The 20,774-nt window shown below is 40.9% G+C and overlaps 1 protein-coding gene across 6 annotated transcripts in view; it reads right to left on the minus strand.

The window, feature by feature from the left end:
• The window catches only part of LOC109414469 (E3 SUMO-protein ligase PIAS3), a 43,135-nt gene extending 23,546 nt beyond the window's left edge, over positions 1-19,589 (minus strand). For 4 of the 6 annotated variants that reach the window (XM_029872307.2, XM_029872308.2, XM_029872309.2 and 1 more), the window contains exon 1: positions 19,181-19,589. In XM_029872307.2, coding sequence (XP_029728167.1) covers positions 19,181-19,222 — 42 coding nt within the window. In that variant the 5' untranslated portion in view covers positions 19,223-19,589. Of the gene's footprint in view, positions 1-762; positions 1,010-19,180 lie in introns of those variants that run through there. The other 2 variants (XM_019688308.4, XM_062851671.1) reach the window with 2 other exon arrangements.
• Between the last annotated feature and the right edge of the window lie 1,185 nt (positions 19,590-20,774).

Here is a 20,774-nt window from a genome sequence, read left to right on the forward strand (position 1 = left end):
CCAAAAAAAAAAATGATTAGAGTAGCTCTCAAAATGGAAACTTTTACGAGTTTTACTGTTTCATACCTGTTGGATATTTCTCCCGCTAGTTTTCCCTGAACATTTCCTATGCTGCCCTGCAGCGCAGTGTGGGAAATATTTTTTATGAACGTGATTTCAGGTACAGCCATATAAAAACTTGGTGAAATGAAAGTTGTTTCATTTTTGCTACGATTACGATACTTGACTAACATTTGATAGTTTTTGTATGATTGTCTCAAAATGAGCGGTGAATGGCGACCTCACCTTAGTTTTGAGTAAAATAAACCCAAAAAATAGGTAGTTTTAGTTCTCCATGTAGATTGTTCATAAATTATGTCACGCTTTGAGGGGGAGGGGGGTTTCAGCAGTGTGACAACCCATACAAAAATTTCAGAGGTCCCATACAAAAAGTGTGACATAGGATGGTGTTGAAAATGGTCGAATTATGCGTGACGTATTTTATGGACGTTCCTTTAGGTACAAGATTCAATTAGGGGACGTGTTTGAGAACCACTATTGTAGGCCGTCTCCTGATTTATTCCGAATCCAAACTTTGTATAAATATTGACTATTATGGATTCCAAAAACACAATTTCTATGATAAAAGCGTTTATTATTGCATATTTCGCAACTTTATTTTATTCTTTTTGCAGTAGCCATTCGTTCAACGCGTATAATAACATCATAATTTGACACCCTCATCTGCGTTGGACGACTGTATGACAAAAAAAAAAGAATCACCTTTTACGATCTCCATTTTCTGCTGGCGTTGCCGTTCACACAAAATATACGATAACGTCGGATATTTCACTTGCTCCCAAACACTATCATTAGCGGTTGCACATGTTTTCCTGATGTTATTCACAAGAATTCTATGAAAATGCAATAAGTTCAACGAAATAGAAACAAATATTCCTGCACAAAACAAAAAATGGGCAATCTCTCGATGTCGCTCATTTCTTTTCCACCACAAAGCAAAGACGCCAGTGATGCCAAAAACCAACCGGCTTCATTTGTCGAGTCAGTGATGCAGAATCCTGCTTTGTACTGACGGAAGGGCAGTGGCCCAGTGGTTCATCATCGTTATTTTTGTTCTATGTATTTATTCCACCGGTTACACTCAGAATTAAAAGTATATCCGGAATTGGGTTCTTTAGGGGTATCCAGATAGCCGAGGCGGTAAACGCACGGGTATTCAGCATGACCATGCTGAGGGTGACGGGTTCGATTCCCGGTCGGTCCAGGATCTTTTCGTAAAGAAAATTTCCTTGACTTCCTTGGGCATAGAGTATCTTCGTGCCTGCCACACGATATACACATGCAAAATGGTCATTGGCAGAGGAAGCTCTCAGTTAAAAACTGTGGAAGTGCTCATTGAACACTAAGCTGAGAAGCAGGCTTTGTCCCAGTGAGGACGTTACGCCAAGAAGAGAGAAGAGGAGAGGAGGGGTATCCAGATTATTGCATATTCGGAATCTCCGTCCAAAAATTAGTCGAAATCCAAAATTTCATCATTTTTGGTGCCCGGGAACTATTTTTAAAATGCATTTAAAGTTTGTATGGAGATTTTTTTTTGTTCGGGGTGAACTGTCACTTTATCGATTGAACTGTCATTCTATCCACGAAAATTAAAACTGTTTTGTTTATTTAATCATCAAAACAAAGGATTTGGAACGCAATAAAATCACCTAATACTCAGAAAAATGAGCTCTTTCGATTAGGCTAAAGAAAATGGCAATATTTAATTCACTAAAACCCAATTACTATTATTATTAAATTATTAAATTTTATGCATGTTCTATCCGCATCTCTCTCACTCTCTTTCTGTTTTCATGCTATCTGGTGCTTCGCCTGGGTTGACCAAACACTTCTCTTCAACCCAGGCTAAACCTAGGTGGTGCGAATAGAAACGGTTTTATTTTTCAAGCTAGCTAACACACACCTACACACTCCCGGCACACAGCTTGTAAACACGCACGAGCGTTCAATTTTCGTGCAACCACCTCTCTCAGCGCGGTTGTCAAACACCCCGAATAAAAAATACAGTAGAAAAACCGAACGTTGTATTGTAACAGTACTATTTAAAACCATATTTTTACAATAGACACCACTGTCAAAATAAAAATACAAAAACAATAAAATCGAGAATAAAATGTTATGTAGACACACAGTAAATTGTAAATAAGATTTTTATAATATACTATACGGGTTGTTAAGTATCGTAACAATATAAAAAAATATTTTTCTCCATATATATTTTTTTGCAAAACCATACATTTTATTGTTAATGAATTGTTCAAAATACTGATACGTGGGTTTAAACATACCGTACATTGTATGGTACATGTATGGTTTCAAACAATAAAATGTACCGTAAATAAATTGTTTTTAATTGTAATTTCACTACTGGTTATACACTGAAATAAATTTTGATGTAGTTTCTACCGAATCCATGGTAAAATTAAGAACTGTACCAACGATTTTCAACCGAATGCAAAATTCTGTTAATTGTACTGAAACATTGTCAATATTACCATGCCTGCAGTACCGTTAACTGAAAACATTCTTGATGCAACAATTTTGACGTTGTATTTTTGACCACGTTTATCTAAGACGCGTAACATTCAAGTCGACATGGTCGAAATCACAATGCCAAAATAGTAGCACCAAGAATGTTTTCAGTCAACGGTATTGCGCGCATGGTAATATTGACAATGTTTCAGTACAATTAACAGAATTTTGCATTCGGTTGAAAATCGTTGGTACAGTTCTTAATTTTACCATGGATTCGGTAGAAACTACAACAAAATTCATTTCAGTGTACATATAATTAAATGGTTTTGGAATGGTTCACTTTTTTTATTATTTTACATTACATAAACCATAGAATTTTATATTATCTTGTCATGTTCCTTCTGTTAATGGCATTTCTAGCCAAACTAACCTAAACTCGTCTAAGTCTGAGTAGTCTCTGATTGCATTTACATTTGAAGCGTAGGCTCCCATGTCCCACCAGCCAGATAACTGGCTTTTGCAAACTAAGCATTATTTGTGGCAACACTTTGAGCGGCATGATGAAACTATGCCGAGCGCGCTAAGTGTTATTAGACCTCTAATGTAGTTGCATGAAGTGGGTGACGAGGTACACAAGTATCATTACAGCGTGCTTAACTGTTATTGCAATATTGAGGCACCAGTTTGACTGAAGTTTGAAATACATAACAACTCATGAGAAAACTGTCCAGTTCGATTCAAATATAAGTTAGGTTAAAAAGCGAACCCGCAGACGAACTTATATCAGAAGTCGTTTCAATGTCCAGTCCATATGTTAAAGATGGCTCTACGTCAAAGATAAATCGCATTTGATTCGGTTGTGGTAAAGGCAAGATCTCATGAAAAAAGGGGAGAAAACTCCCCTAAATGCAAATACAGAAAGAATAGTGTTTAGCTCATCCACTGATTTACGGTAATCTGACCTGCGTTTTTCCGGGTTGACCTACATTCGTATTCCTCTCATCGCACTCTACATATGGTCGGCGTTCAATCAGACCGGACCATCTGTTTTTCAATGATTTTGGGAAAATATCTTGCAAGCACTTGGGATATCAAATTGAGTGCATTATTTTCTGAAAATCTGTAGTTCTTTCATGTAATGACCCATCTGCATCAAAGAAACGTCGAAAAGTTCAGAGGTATCGAATTCCTTCGCTTACTTTTAGCTGCTAAAAAAATCGCGTAGTCCACTCTGACTTAACGCCGACCATATGTACCTAGCCCGCCATATCTCTTGGATCCGCAATCCTTAGGACACCTGGCTTACCACTTTTTTAAACATTGTATTGACTTTAAATAAATTTTCAACTTATTCACTTTTTTCGCTTTCCTTTCCTTTGCATCAAAAAGTCACGAACATCAACAAAACAAAGCACGGAGAAATCTAAAACTGAATAAATAATTAAAGATGAAAAATTATATTTCGGAAAAGTGAATGGTTCAAACGTAAGAAAAACAGTATAATATATTGTTACATAAAGATCGGATGTAAATGTATAGTAGCTACAATGTGCGCAGCTTTTAACGAACCATTCCATTACAACACACTTTATTGTAGCCGGTACACTGTATGGTACAGGAATGGTTTTCACCAAATACCCTATGGTTTGTTTTTATCCGGGACGCCGTCGCGACGCTGTTCGGAAATGGTAAACATGATCAATCCACCATTATTACGATTTTGTTCTCGTGTTCAAAGTTAATTATTTTCCATTCGCGATGGAAATTTTGATGAATAGTTGTTACAAAATTAGTCAAAACAGGCTCAAAACTATATGTTTGTCCTTCTCCTCGCTTTTCAACGGCTTGACAGTGGCAAATGGAGATATCGTCACAACAGTTTTAAATATATCCGCAGCACCTAGATAACAATACTCTTCAATTAATCACACAGGTTCAACAAGGTTTGACATAACCTCCATCTTCATTGTTTGGCTCCCGATGAGAGAGCATATAGTCTATTTTACGAAACGACAACAGTGTTGATATTGATATTGTATGTTGCTTTCATAACAAAACGCGCTGCCAACTTCACTCGATATTTCTGAATCATCGCAACGAATCAAGCACCACCTCTGCTGCTGTTTGTGTTAGTGAGATCGGAGAAACGTCAGATTCCCGCCTGCTGATTGGCTGCGACGACTCTGGCGACGGTTTCATCTGCGACGGTTGCAAATCGTCGCGTTCGATAAGGGGGGAAACCGTCAATATTAACACTCACGGGCTTGGGTGCAACCTCCTGTCAAATTTTCATTCATGAAATGAGCGATCAGCTGATCCGAAACGTCTCGTAAAATGGCTCATTGAGTCAGTCCGCGACACTCAGGGCTAAACGGCAGATAGTATGAAACAGAAAGAGCGTGACCCTGGTAAAAAATATCATAAAAATATGATAAATTTTATTGTTACACCATTTTTTCGAAAATTATTCACCATTAAACGTATTGTAATTTGCACAACACACTCACCATCACCCCTATTGTTCTATACCATTACGCGGTAAATGGCACTTTTACAATAAAAAATGGTGGTCGTTATGTATCTTACCCTTAAAATTTTGAGAAAATTTTCATACATTTTACCGCGAAAAACAATAGAATGTATTGTGTTTTTATGAGACATTTTATATACAAATTGGAGAAGTGAGAAATTTGTTCAGTTAAGTCTCAAAATCAGTCGATGTATCAATACAGAACTTAATTATTGCTTATCCAGAGAAATCTTCCAACCTGGCGGAGTGAAGAAGACAAAGAAGACCTGTTCCGCAAACGTCAAACTGCTGCACACTTTAAAAAGTATGCACACAACCTTGAAACAAAAATAAATAGTTGAAAATCTAAATTGTGTTTAATGGCGTACAGCTGCATACTAAAGTGTTAAAACTACACCTAATATAGTTTAGAAATAAGTTACATGTTGTGGCAGCAATTGCGATTACATAAACCATAAAAGAAACAATTTTCATTATTTTTTTAATTTTATGGCAACCAAGTGAGTGAGAGCTTTTTAGCGTGAACCGAGCACTTTTGACGTTTGCGGAACGACTGCGGCGGTCGAAACCACCGCAACCCCGTTGGATTTTTTTCTATTTTACCGCAGTATTTTATCAGGTATTTTTTTTTGTTAGGGTTGGCTCGTTTAGGGCCAATTTCTTCACCTCGGCTTAACCGGTAAGCCAGGCTTACCCATACAGTTAAACCTGGCTTAACGCTTAAGCTAGGGTGAAGAAATCGCCCGTTAGAGCCTTCAACTTGCTAAAAATATTGCGCATTGCGCAGTTAAAAGTGCGGCAAGGAAGTGCGGAATCTCAAATAAAAATGCGATTTGGTGTCAGATCGTTCGATGTCTTCACCGCACTTATTCATTAGCTCATGATGAACTGATCGTTAAATGCATGTGCCAAGTCGTTTTTAAGAGTGTTACGTCTGTTTGTCTGTGCTATATGCATACAGTGTCTTTACTGCGCGCTAGCCATGCGTAATGTTTCAAACTGGATAAAACAAGAGTGAGATTTTGTTTATTAAAATTCTTTTCAGCAAGCTGAAGACTTCAAACGAGCCAATCGCAACGAAAAAAACGATAAATTCTAGTTTGAATAAGGGTGAAAGTAACATGAGCGAGTTTGAATAAGGGCGAAAGTGACATGAAAGAGTTCTCTTTATCGACTTTCTCTTCTTCAAATTTAAGTGACAAGATGCAAGTATGGTTGCACTTTTTGGTCATAAATCCCTAGGTTGCGATGCAATCTAGCGTCTAAGTGTAAAAGAGAACTCTCTCATGTAATTGTACGTGGATTTGCTAACTGAACACGACGAATCAGAACCATCGTTTTTGGAATCGCCGTTCGAATCGTCGTTGGAATCGTCGTTCGATTGCAGAGCGAGACAGCAACCAAACTGACACATCGCTTTGACATATTTAACGTAGGAGCAACACGTGCGTGAGATTCTCTCTCGGTTGGTGTGGTTTGTTTTGATCCAATCTGACATTTCTTTTATGCTGCTCATGCTGCCGATGCTGCCAGCTGATGGTGGCAAGGATGGAGGAGCATAGTCGGAGGGGTGCTCCAATGCGTTTTCGGAAGAGTTTGTTGAGATAAAAAGTTTTCGTTATAAAAATTATGGAAAATTCTAGTTTTAAAAGTTCAGCATTTATCTTTTCAATGCGTGTTTCATATATTATTTTACAGAGAATCAGTCTAGAGGTCATTTAACGTAATAAGAGCATTATTCTCAATTTAGTTGAAAATCGGAGTTTTCGACTAGCGATGTTGGATTTTTCTCCAAATCCATGCGTCGGACCTAACTTCGGAAGTGGTGCGCTGTATAGTAAAACTGCACGCAGAAAAATGGCGCTTGTTTATAACTATAAAACGCATGGTTGATTTTCAAACTAAGAATTTACTTAATCCAATGTTATATTTAATTGTTTTCATTTAGAGTTTATCGATAAAAACAACCGATTACCATCATTTCATATAATGTCAAAAATTTCATTTGTTTCAACAAAATAAAAACCATAAACATGGTCCGAAAGTCCTCGCTAAAAAAGTAAGAAAAATGCATTTGGTTACTCAAATTGATGGACCCCCCCGTTAGTTAGAGCCACAACAATTTTTGCAGACTCCTCGATTTTGGTCAAATGGTGGCTCACTTAAACCGTTATAACTCGAAAGTTTCTCCAAAAACCACCTCAAAACGAATTGTTGTTGAAAAGAGGAAAGTTAGAGCTACTATTTACAATAATAAAAAGTTGGGTCGGCCATATTGATTTTGGCCGCCATCTTGGATTTTTATACCAAAACATTTTTTTCACCATGAGGGCAACCACCGATTTTCAAAATTTTTGCATCAATAGGGTCCTAAAATTAAAGACGAAATCTCGTTTATATTGAATAATACGATCAAGCATGGTATTCTAATCGGAATTGTACTTTACTCGAACTTGGAAAACAAAGGAATAATGAGAAAATTCGAAATAAGTAAAATGGTAAATAGTTCTACTTTGACATTTGAGGTCAACCTTGTGTGACTGAGCTCGACATTTTTCGCACTGGGATTTCAAAAATGTTCCTATCTGACATACACGGTGAAAAAAAATCATTCAAAGTATGTGTTATAAGCTAGGGACGAGACAAAAGGGTAATAAAATAAAAATTATATATTTTCAACTATGGTTAGTAAAAACGTCAAAAAATGAGTAAATATGTACTCTTGAACCATATATTGTGGTTTAAAACAAGAATCCCGATAGGACTTTAGGAGCCTATTGAAAGCTGAGACCACAGACAAACAGACGTAACACTTCGGACATTTTTCGAATCAAATCATAGTCACGAAAACATGTTCGCCCGATGCTAAAATAACTGAGTTTGGCCGACCGTCAACTAGGTGGCGGTAGTGGGCAAACGTCAAACTCGAGCAAAAACAATGCGAGCGCCACGGGTGGTCAGTTGGCCAACTATCAATTTTTTAAATAGACCGCTAAATCGGTGTACGATGCAAAATATCAGAGTGTTACGTCTGTTTGTCTGTGCTGAGACATTTATACATACCATATCAAAAAATTAGAGATGTCTTTTTTTCCTATCAAAAGTTATCTGCAGTTTTGTTAAGCCACGTTTTCCCCATACATTTTTATGCGCACCGGCAACGACATGCAACAGCATCCGAGTTTACGCCTGCATGTATACACTAAGGCGCGTGCCGCAAAATTTGGCCAAATTAAATCTTCGTTTTCGTTTTTGACTGATTCTCTATGATGCGGGCATTGCTTTTATAACTTTTTTTGTGTTTTGAATAGCTTAAACCTTCAGTTTTCCATTAGTGGGTTCAGAATTTTAATCTGTGCTCGTAAACACTGCGAAATAACGGTGCATTTATGTAAACAGCCGGCACCGGGCCCAGTGCGCAAAAGTGGCATGATTTACAAAACGACAGATAACTTTTGAAAGAAGAAAAAGACATTTCTAATTTTTTGATGTTATGTATAAATGCTTTCAATTGATGCAAAAATTTTGCAAATCGGTGGTTGCCCTCATGGTGAAAAAAATATTTTGGTATAAAAATCCAAGATGGCGGCGAAAATCAATATGGCCGACCCAACTTTTTATTATTGTAAATAGTAGCTCTATCTTTCCTCTTTTCAACAACAATTCGTTTTGAGATGGTTTTTGGATAAGCTTTCGAGTTATAACGGTTTAAGTGAGCCAACGTTTGAGCAAAATCGAGGGGTCTGCAAAAATTGGGTTTTTAAATTAAGAAAAATTTAGTGATTTCTTGATTTTATACAAAAGAGCACCTTTTTCTGAACCACCATGATTTTTTTCAGATTTTTAGAACTTCATTTTGGTACCTAAAATCGCATTCGAAGAGGTTTTTCGAAATCACCTTTTGACAGCTGGCCAACTGCTTGACAGCTCCGCCCAGTACAAAATGCGACGAGGGGTGATTCGACAAATCGCTCCCATACAAACTTCAAAGTGATTTTTAAATGGGTTCCCGGGCACCAAAATTCATGAAAATTTGGATTTCGGCTCAGTTTTGCATGCAGATTCTGAATATGGAATTATCTCAACACCGCTAAAGAAGCCAATTGTTGTGGCTCTAACGGGGGGTCCATCAATTTGAGTAACCATATGCATTTTTCTTACTTTTTTAGCGAGGCTTTTCAGAAAATCGGCAACTTAAACATTTTTGAAGACAAGGTGTAAATAGTGGGCTGGTCTCAGCGAGAATTACCCACTTGCTGCTATAATTCAGTCAATTTTTAATCGATTGACTTGATTTTTGGAACACAATCAGATACGTACAGTATCTAGCTATGATCAAAAATTCAATTCGATCGGATTGAAATTGTCTGAGTTATAGGAGCAAATGCCCAAAATAGGTTCACTTGCCCAAATGGTCGTAGACCCTAGTACAATAGACGTTCGCTCGGTTCAAACGCTTTAACTACAATGCTTTTTAACTGCAAGTCCGCTAAAAGCAACAATTTTGCAGTTATCGTTCCGCTATCCGTCAAAACGTCAAATATCAACATCGACAGCTCTTTGACGTCTGTCAATTGGGTTCTTTAGGGGTATTCAGATTATTTCATAATCGGAATCTCCGCCCAAAAATTAGTCGAAATCCAAAATTTCATAATTTTCGGTTAATAATATCGGTTGAACTGTCATTCTATCCACGGAAATTAAAACTGTTTTGTTATTGCTAATTTAGAGAAAACTTTCCGTTTTACGGTAGAACGAAAAGCTACCGCAGCTGTCAGACTACTGATTTTCACTGAGGTATTGTCGGGCCGCCACCAAACCGGACTTCGCACAATCAAGTCGCGACGCGACCCAACTCGCGACGTTTTTGAATCATGTTAAAAGTAGTGCGCATCCTTCCCGTTGTTGTCAGCAACACAGCGCACTAGATGCGAAACAGATGCGACACTTGTGGTCCAAGGAAATGGCAATTTTTGATTGAATGTCTGTCCTGATTCCAACCGGATAGACAATATCATCGATATACCTTAGCGAGCCCTAGCGATGCCTTGGATACGACGCCGATGATCATTGTTTGTTGTTGGTTTTCAGTTCAATTCACCTTGCAAGCATGCTTTGATTTGGCCTTCAGTTTCAATGCTATATTGCAGACTACATCTCAAATTGGACTATCACACTTTTTATGGTACGCCTAAAAAGTGTGATAAAAGTGCACATTTGCCTCGGATCGTCTCGACGTCTTCGGGGCACTTATTCCTCCATTTACAAGGAATAAGTGCACCGAAGACCTCAATTCGATCCGACGTATCCCTGCGCTGTAATCACACTTTGAAGATGTGTGCACACTATTGTGTCAGTCCAATTTGGGGTGCAGTCAGCAATATATCATCCTATAGGATGATTTTCAAGCCTGCGGTAGGACTTTGACAGCTGCGGTAGAACTCGGCGGCTACCGCAGAGTGGAAATTTTTCTAAAAATCCGCAATAATTTAACCACCAAAACAAAGGTATTTGAACGCAATAAAATCACGTTATATCCAGAAAAATGGGCTCTTTCGATTAGGCTATAAGAACTAGTAATATTTTATTCACTAAACAACCCAATTGTTGCAGTTATCGAATTTCACTTGCTAAGTGAAACGTAAACATGTTGCACTTATTAAACGTCTACTGTAATATCAGTCCGACTTATTCTTAGAGATGTCGCAACTCATAAGTTTATCGATTAAATATTGAGAAATATTGATTACCAACTACTACACGCTAAGAAAATGTTACTCTAAAATGAGTAAGATTCACACAAAGCGGAGCTAAACTGGGACAGCTCAAAAAATGAGTAAATTGCATTTCCAGCGATAGCGCTGGCCCAAGTGCAAAAAATCCAAACAGTTTAAGCCGTATAATATTCTTCACATCAGCAAGAATATTATACGACTTAAACTGATGAGATTTTCGCACTTAGGCCAGCGCTATCGCTGGAAAAAAATTTACTCAATTTTGAGTTGTCCCACTTTAGCTCCAAAATGAGTGAATTTTCTGACCGTGTATGCTACTTAACGATCAATAGGTAAGAGAAATTAATTTATGGTGACCCAGACATCACAATTTTAAACTAATTGTTGTGGTGGAAATGCTTCCTTTGAAATAAATCGACACCTACTGATAGCAGCTTCCTCTAAGCAGCTTCAATGCTGTAATAGTATTTATTTTTAGTGATTATAACTATTTCATTTTATAAATAAACTTACATTTTAGTGTACGATTTCCTCTATCTACAAAAGAAGCTCCACTGTTCCAACTAATAAGAATACCTTCTGATCTCCTCATCTGATTTCACACAGCAGTGTTGCCAGTTTCACCGAGCTAATCAATTTCTATCACAACAATCTCCCCCCCCCCCCCGTGAAACTGGTAATCAAATAAATTTTCGCTCATTCCCTAATTCAATCTATACAACTTTGCTATGTTCAATAAATATGGTTTTCGAAATCAAACGCTGATTTACCATAATTGATTTACCATAAATGTTTTATAAGCAGCAATGTTCTGCATAAAATCTGTGATGGCAGCACTTCCTCCGGGATCATACACCACGTATAACTTTTCTATCTCAGTTGATAGACACACATCAAGTACGTCGGACGCGCTTTTCGAATTCGCTTGCTTTCGGTTACTACTCGAGTAGAATGTACGGTGTGCGAAATAATACATTAGTGATCGACTTCAGTGTTCTCCCGATTCGCCCAGAAATCGGGAAAGTGCACTCTTTTTTGGAGCAAGCAATAAAACTCCAATATGAGGAGGTCAGGAGCATCCAGTTGCACCATCTACGCAACTGTGTGCTCATTGAAATGGTTTCAAAAGAAATTGCCAGTCGCTACCAGTCAGAGCACAACTTGAAACGGACAATGCTTTGTGATAACAAAGAGTTCCGTATTCCTGTGTATCTCGACTGTGATGCAGTTATTGTTCGCGTGCTCAACCTGTCCCCGTCGGTAAGCAACGCAACTGTCACCGAATCAATGCTCAAGTTTGGAGAAGTGATCTCCATAAGGGATGAAACCTGGAGGCAGTACTTCCCCGGCATGCCGAACGGTGTACGGGTCCTTAGAATGAATTTGTTTAGGAATATTCCTTCTATCATCACCATACAAAACGAAGACACAATGGTCGTTTACCCCAATCAACCCAAGGTAATGTGGACGATGTAACCAACCAACTCATCCGGGTCAAAAATGCTCGCATACCAACTCTGCTGAACCCCCACCGGCACCATCATCAGTATCATCATCTGCCAATGGTTTGTTTAAACCGTCTGATTTTCCATCGATAAACAACCAGCAGAACAAATCATCTCATCCCGTTCCAAATACACCATCAACACCAGCGTCCGTACCTACTACTGAAGAAGGGAAACAATACGATGATGATTGGACAGATGTCGACGACAATGCATCGAATTCATCGACGGATTACAATGTGGTCACACACAAGCGAAGTCGACCGAAAAACACGAAGGAAATCGAAACAAAGAAATCTTGCAATGATTACCAGTGTTCCCCAAACACGAATCATGCGGCGGTACGTGTTTTGGACAACCCGTCCAATAAGAAAGTGTGTTCAAAAAATAAAAGAAACAATTTTTATAATTATGTAAGCTATGATTAACCATGAAATTCGGCTCTGTAAAGCTGCTCTCGGCGAATGAGCCTTTAAATAAACAAACTAGTAAAAAAAAAAACTTTTCTATCGATAACAATATTACATTAGCGCACTGTGTTCTATGTTCACGGGCTGCAAAACGGTGAGTCGATAAGGAGAGCATCCAATATAGCTCTGGTCCTCACAAGTTCCTACCTCATGCTTCCACGGGTCAAGTGATGACAAAGACCGCCAGCTAAGAGTTGTGTGCTTAGCTGGTAGTGCAGCCTGGGCACTGTTGTCCTTCTGACTTCAGCTAGATTGAGGAGGTACGATCCGAGTGTCTGTTCACCAAGGAGGTGCGGCTCAAACAGCGTCTGTTCTGGCATCCAGCGGCTGAGTAAGAAACGCTGCACCACGCCCAGCTAGATCCAAGGTGGTAGCCCCATCAGCGTGGTCGTCCCAGTGTTGGTTTGGACGTTAAACAGAACTGGCACGATGGCCCTCCGGCGAGACAGGAGTGTTGGCGTAGGCCCAATAAGCCACCCGTAAAAATCCCCATTGCGAATAACATAGGAGAAAATACGACTCGATACAATCGGCAAAGACCCACGCGACGAAATAAGGACTACGATTGGAAACTTGGAACATGGAATTGCAAGTCACTAGGTTTCGCAGGATGTGACAGGATAATCTACGACGAACTACATCCCCGCAACTTCGACATCGTGGCGTTGCAGGAACTTTGTTGGACTGGACAGAAAGTGTGGAAAAGCGGGCATCGAGCGGCTACCTTCTACCAAAGCTGTGGCACCACCAATGAACTGGGAACAGGATTTATAGTGTTGGGCAAGATGCGACAACGTGTGATCGGGTGGCAGCCGATCAACGCAAGGATGTGCATGTTGAGAGTTAAGGGCCGTTTCTTCAACTACAGCATCATCAACGTCCACTGCCCACACGAAGGGAGACCCGATGACCAGAAAGAAGCGTTCTACGCGCAGTTAGAGCAAACATACGATGGTTGCTCGCCGCGTGACGTGAAAATCGTTGTCGGCGACATGAACGCGCAGGTAGGAAGGGAGGAAATGTACAGACCGGTAATCGGGCGAAACAGCCTGCACGCCGTATCGAATGATAACGGCCAGCGATGCGTAAACTTCGCAGCCTCCCGTGGTATGGTAGTCCGAAGCACATTCTTCCCCCGCAAAGATATCCACAAAGCCACCTGGAGATCACCCGACCATCAAACAAAAAACCAAATCGACCACGTTCTAATCGACGGTAAATTCTTCTCAGATATAATCAACGTCCGCACATACCGCAGTGCGAATATAGATTCGGATCACTACTTAGTTGCTGTATGCATGCGCTCAAAACTTTCGACAGTTATCACCACGCGTCGAAGTCGAACGCCGCGGCTCAACATCGAGCAACTTCGTAACGTAGAAGTGGCTCAAGACTACGCGCAGCAGTTAGCAGTGGCCCTACCAACGGAAGAGCAGCTTGGCGCAGCTACACTTGAAGATGGCTGGAGGGACATCCGATCCGCCATAGGTAGTACCTCGGCTACAGCACTAGGTTTCGCGGCTCCGAATCACAGAAACGACTGGTACGACGGCGAATGTGAACAGTTGAAAAACGAGAAGAATGCAGCATGGGCGAGAATGCTGCAACACCGTACGAGAGCGAATGAGGCACGTTACAAACAGGCGCGGAACAGGCAGAACTCAGTCTTCCGGATGAAGAAGCGCCAGCAGGAAGAACGAGATCGCGAAGCGATGGAAGAGCTGTACCGCGCTAAGGACACACGAAAGTTCTACGAGAAGCTGAACCGCTCGCGCAGAGGCTTTGTGCCACAAGCCGACATGTGCCGAGATAATCACGGGAATATTCTCACGAGCGAGCGTGAGGTGGTCGAGAGGTGGCGGCAGCATTACGATGAGCACCTCAATGGCGACGTTGCAAGTAGCGAAGGTGGCGTGGTAACAGATCTAGGAGTATGTGCACAGGACGAAAGACTTCCGGCCCCTGACCTTCAAGAGATTGAGGAGGAGGTTGGCCGGTTGAAAAACAACAAAGCCGCTGGAGCAGATCAACTACCAAGCGAGCTTCTAAAATACGGTGGAGAAGCACTGGTGAGAGCACTACACTGGGTCATTACCAAGATTTGGGAGGAGGAAGTATTACCGGAGGAATGGATGGAAGGTATCGTGTGTCCCATCTACAAAAAAGGGCGACAAGTTGGATTGCGGGAACTACCGCGCGATCACACTACTGAGCGCTGCCTACAAGATACTCTCTCAAATTTTATGCCGCCGTCTATCACCGATTGCAAGAGAGTTCGTGGGGCAATATCAGGCTGGATTTATGGGTGAACGCGCTACAACGGACCAGATGTTCGCCATCCGCCAGGTGTTGCAGAAATGCCGCGAATACAACGTGCCCACACATCACTTGTTCATCGATTTCAAATCGGCGTATGATACAATCGATCGAGAACAGCTATGGCAGATTATGCATTAATACGGATTCCCGGATAAACTGATACGGTTGATCAAGGCGACGATGGATCGAGTGATGTGCGTAGTTCGAGTATCAGGGACACTCTCGAGTCCCTTCGAATCTCGCAGAGGGTTACGGCAAGGTGATGGTCTTTCGTGCTTGCTGTTCAACATTGCTTTGGAGGGTGTAATAAGGAGAGCGGGGATAAACACGAGTGGGACGATTTTCACGAAGTCCGTTCAGCTGCTTGGTTTCGCCGATGATATTGATATTATTGCTCGTAAATTTGAGACGATGGCGGAAACGTACATCCGACTAAAGAGTGAAGCCAGGCGAATCGGATTAGTCATTAATGTGTCGAAAACAAAGTACATGATGGCAAAGGGCTCCAGAGAGGAATCACCGCGCCCGCCACCCCGAATTCATATCGACGGTGATGAAATCGAGGCGGTTGAAGAATTCGTGTACTTGGGCTCACTGGTGACCGCCGACAACGACACCAGCAGAGAAATTCAGAGGCGCATTATGGCAGGAAATCGTTCTTACTTTGGACTCCGCAGAACTCTACGATCGAATAAAGTTCGCCGTAACACGAAGTTAACCATCTACAAAACGCTGATTAGACCGGTCGTCCTCTATGGGCACGAAACATGGACCCTACGTGCAGAGGACCAACGCGCCCTTGGAGTTTTCGAACGGAAGGTGTTGCGTACCATCTACGGCGGAGTGCAGATGGAAGACGGGACTTGGAGAAGGCGAATGAACCACGAGCTGCATCAGCTGCTGAGAGAACCAACCATCGTCCATACCGCGAAACTCGGGAGGCTACGGTGGGCGGGTCACGTCATCAGGATGTCGGATAGCAACCCGACTAAAATGGTTCTCGAGAGTCATCCGACCGGTACAAGAAGACGTGGAGCGCAGCGAGCTAGGTGGGTCGACCAAGTGGAGGACGATCTGCGGACCCTACGCAGAGTGCGGAACTGGAGGCAAACAGCCATGGACCGAGTGGAATGGAGGCGGCTACTATGTACAGCAGAGGCCACCCCGGCCTTAGCCTGACCGGTAAGGTAAGGTAAGTAAGTTCTATGTTCACGGGTTTCATATCCACTACCTAACAGCTTCTGTGTTGTTTGAAGATTCGTGCTTCGATCCGTGCTCTGCACACGTCCTATACCATATATCAAATTTTCGATACTATACATGCCATTAATTTTAACACTATTGTTTCGATCAGCACCGCTCTCACGACAAACGTACCCCGAATCAGATTCACACTGTGGAATGAGAATGTTCTTTTGTGGTGCTACACTTGGTGCTACGATCGATTGATTAGCATTTATTGCCAGGCATTGCGAGGTACTGCAAACAGCTAGTGATGTGCTATACTGTTTTTTTACTTCAGCCCTTTTGGCAGCAAACTCCAGCCGGATTGCTTCAGCGGCTTTTCGGTAACTCTCTTCGATGTCCGCTAAGCTCCGCTGGTATTCCTCCTCAATGCGTCTTTCTTCGTCTTCGTACTGCTTTCTCCACAGTATACCCTGCTCTTCCAATTGTTGGAGCCTACGTATGGTAGCCTCCATTTCAAGCTTTCAGCGGGTGACTAAAATCATTGAAGTATGTTGTGGTGGAAATGCTTCATTTGAAATAAATCGACACCTACTGATAGCAGCTTCCTCTAAGCAGCTTCAATGCTTTAATAGTATTATTTTTAGTGATTATAACTATTTCATTTTATAAATAAACTTACATTTTAGTGTACGATTTCCTCTATCTACAAAAGAAGCTCCACTGTTCCAACTAATAAGAATACCTTCTGATCTCCTCATCTGATTTCACACAGCAGTGTTGCCAGTTTCACCGAGCTAATCAATTTCTATCACAACACTAATCGACTACAATTATTTAATCGATTAATGAATTACCTACATCGGCTGTTTTCCTACTCTCCGCATCGACCAATGTGGCGCTAGCTTCTATGCGCGAAAAATCGCTAAAAGTAAATCGCAAAAATATTGTATGGCAAATACCATCTAAAGGCAAATTCTTCAAAGTGGAACACATTTTTCGAAAAAATATTTGGTAGTGGTTGTGCACAATGGTGACCACTATTAAGCCTACCAAATATTTTTTCGGGAAAAGCTTTGTATTTCAAGTAATTCAAGTTTAGATGCATTTCGCCATACAAAATTAAATTGATTTACTCCTGCTGATCAACTGTGGCTGCGCGCAAAGCGGGTAGTCCATTGAAATAATCCTTTATTTTGCGACATCTTCTTCTTCTTCTTCTTTATTCTGGCCAAATAGCACCGTTCGGCGACAGTTGTGTTTTACGTCGGCTGGGCCTAGGAGCTAAGCCTTAAATTCCGATGCCCCAGGGAGATGCCCCTGAGGACCCCACATATCGAACCCATCAACACATGGGCCGGGACCTACGACTTTACTTCCTATCCGAGAGAAGGCATGATCACGGATTTTATGTCTCAGAAAATCCCATCGGCGTCGACGGGAATTGAACCACGACGATCGACTGGGATGAGAGGCAACCACGGGTTCGTTCAAATATTACGTAACGCTAAGGGGGGAGGGAGGGGGTCCAGCGTTGCGTTACGCTTCATACAAAATTTCAAAATTTTCCATACAAAAGTTGTTACGTGGGGGAGGGAGGGGGTCTAAAATTGGCAAATTTTGCGTTACGTAATATATGAATTAACCCCACGCTTACCACTACACCACCGACGCCGACATTTTTTAAGACATCACACCTTCGGAAAAAGGTTTATGAACCATACTGCCCATAATCGCATAGTTGATGTAAGCGCCACTGTAGTTTTCAGCACACTTTTGAAATTTTATCAATATTTAATGACAAGTTTATGATTTTTTTCGCGTTGATATCTGGCTAGTGATTAGATCTTGTGCTCTATTGAATAAAACTGGTCACAATTATGCACATTTAATAGATACTAGCTTGTGAGTGCTGACATTGTCAATGGTGGTTACGTCAACTATGCGATTATGGGCAGCATAATAACAATCTGAGACATAACAATGAGCCATTTTACGAGACGTTTTGGATCAGCTGATCGCTCATTTCGTGGTTGCCGTGAGTGTGAATATCAATATCAACACTGCTGTCGTTTCGTAAAATAGACTATACTAGTTTGCACTTTTAGGGTCTGTGTCAATTGACGAATTAAAATTAATTTTCACTTAAACTTGACAGTTCGATAATTATTTCCTTAGAAGAACTGTCAAGTTTAAGTGTTGAACTGTCAAATTTAAGTAAAAATTAATTTTAATTCACCAATTGATACAGACCCTTAGGGTCTGTTACAATAGTTAGCGAATGAGCCATTTCACGAAGTGACAACAATGTTGATGATGATATTGATTTTCACGGGTTAGGACGCTACCTCCTGTCAAAATTTCATTCATAAAATCGGCTAGTAAATTTCTCAATAAAATTATGTTATGTATTGCTCTCAAACTTTGAAGATGCAAATCTCGAGGCCTGCTGCACGGAACGGGCTGAAAATTGGATCGTTTGCTTAGGTATTTAGTGATGAACAATCGACTAAGTTTTCAGTTAGATCCATCCACTGGGACTGTAGATTTGCATCGTCAAAGTTTCGAGGGTAATATTATGATGAAAGAACCGGAAGATAGCAAAATTAACACGATGTCACCTTAAATTTGACAGTTTGTCACCTTAAACTTGACAGTAATTGTAATTGTAATTTTTATTGAACATACGTAAACCTGTAGGTAGTACCCTTTTTTTCAGGTCAAGGAAAAACAACATTTTGAGTTAACATTAGGAGTGCAGTTCTTCTAAGGAAGTAGTGACAGTTATATATTTACACACAGTAATCGAATATTTTAAATAGTCACTTGAACATCCCTATTCCGGCAAGATGGCCAAAATGCAGTTTCACCCTAACAAATGTTATAAGAAATTCTACTTACCTTCAGTTCCGTAAATTCTGCGGCTTGCCGCGTTTTTCTCATTTTTTAGGAACAATGATCCTGCGACTGTCCGTCGTCTCCTTCAAGGAATTGTGTATCTATAGTTTGACTGAAATTTCGCTGCCAATTTTTCAAGCCACTACCACACAGGATAATGATGGAAATGGAGGAATCTCACCGGGAGAATGAAAAACCGGAAATATTCAATGATCACATAGAATTATTCGCACAAACACTAGATAATAGTCAAAACACAAAAAACCTTCACAATTTTTTAACGACTGGTTGAAGAAAACTGGCACATTGATTTGCAAAAATCCTTTCTAGATCACAAGAATGTTGAGGATCCGACGGGCGAACGAAGAACGACAAGCAAGCGCAAATTTCGGTTTGCTGCTGGCTGGCTTGCGGTGTCCTAAAAAACGAAGACCACGACCACGCAAGCGAAGAAGCAGCAAACATGACAGACGTTTGGATGCACGGAAAATAAAAAATCAAAAAATGTATCGTATTCGAGCAGTTCCGGATGGAACATTTGAGAAGGGGTGATACTGAAGCCGTGCAGATCTTATTGGCTCTGACGGCAGCAAAAATGCACTCACTCCAATGGGAAATCCCATTTGTATCTGTCATCGTGTGCGTGAAGAAGTATAAACAAACGTGTTTTGTCTCGTTTTTTCTCACGTTTGCCATACGACTCCCGCCAGGCGGCAGCACTGCGGCGCTGTCAAGGCCTATGAGCCGCCATTTTACGAAGTGACAACGAAATAGAAGGGGGATTCAATCAATGAGGTACAGACACCGACGAACCGACGTGACAGCTAGAACAAACAAATTCAAATTTGTTGTCCGCGACGCCATGATGAAAAATAGCCGAACACTATCGCCACCTCTATAACGGCTCGCGTTGGTATGCTAGCTTGATACCAAACCCCCGTGTGTTAACATAGGAAGAGGTTTGCGTCTACGCTGATTTGACAGAAGGGTTCGCTCGCTTTGCTGATCGACCGTTAAATTGAGGGGGGACAGTTTTGAAACACCACTGTCACGTCGGTTCGTCGGTGGTACAGATACAGGTGGCGCAGATAAACATTGCGAACCACTAGTTGTCAATTTTGTACTACCGCTGATCTTATGCAATTCAATAAGTGACGTCACTAATTGAGTTGCATAAGATCAGCGGTACCAGTTTTTGGCCCATAGTGCCTCGGTGTGTATCATTTCAGTAACAAATTTTGAAAACGACGTATAATCAATGCTACACCATAATCATCGTTTTCAAAATTTGTTGCAGATTTTTGGTGCTCCCGAAAAAAACCAGCTTTTTACGCTAGCACGAGGGGTGATTTGAATATGACGTTTCTTGCCGACGACCAAATTTCAGTTCAATGCTATCCTAGTAGACTGTTAGGATAGTTTGTTGATTGAAGTGTCAACATTTTTCACTTGATTGACTCACACCAACAGCGAACAGGGTATTTTGAAATGGTGTAACATATTTATTCTGTTGGAGATATTAATCTAGCTTATTTTTTAGGTCTATTCCAAAAGGATTTAACGCACATTGATTGGAAATGTGTAAGCATATCCTTCT

This window comes from Aedes albopictus, chromosome 2 (genome assembly GCF_035046485.1).
Source record: "Aedes albopictus strain Foshan chromosome 2, AalbF5, whole genome shotgun sequence".
Classification (NCBI taxonomy): Eukaryota; Metazoa; Arthropoda; class Insecta; order Diptera; family Culicidae; genus Aedes; species Aedes albopictus.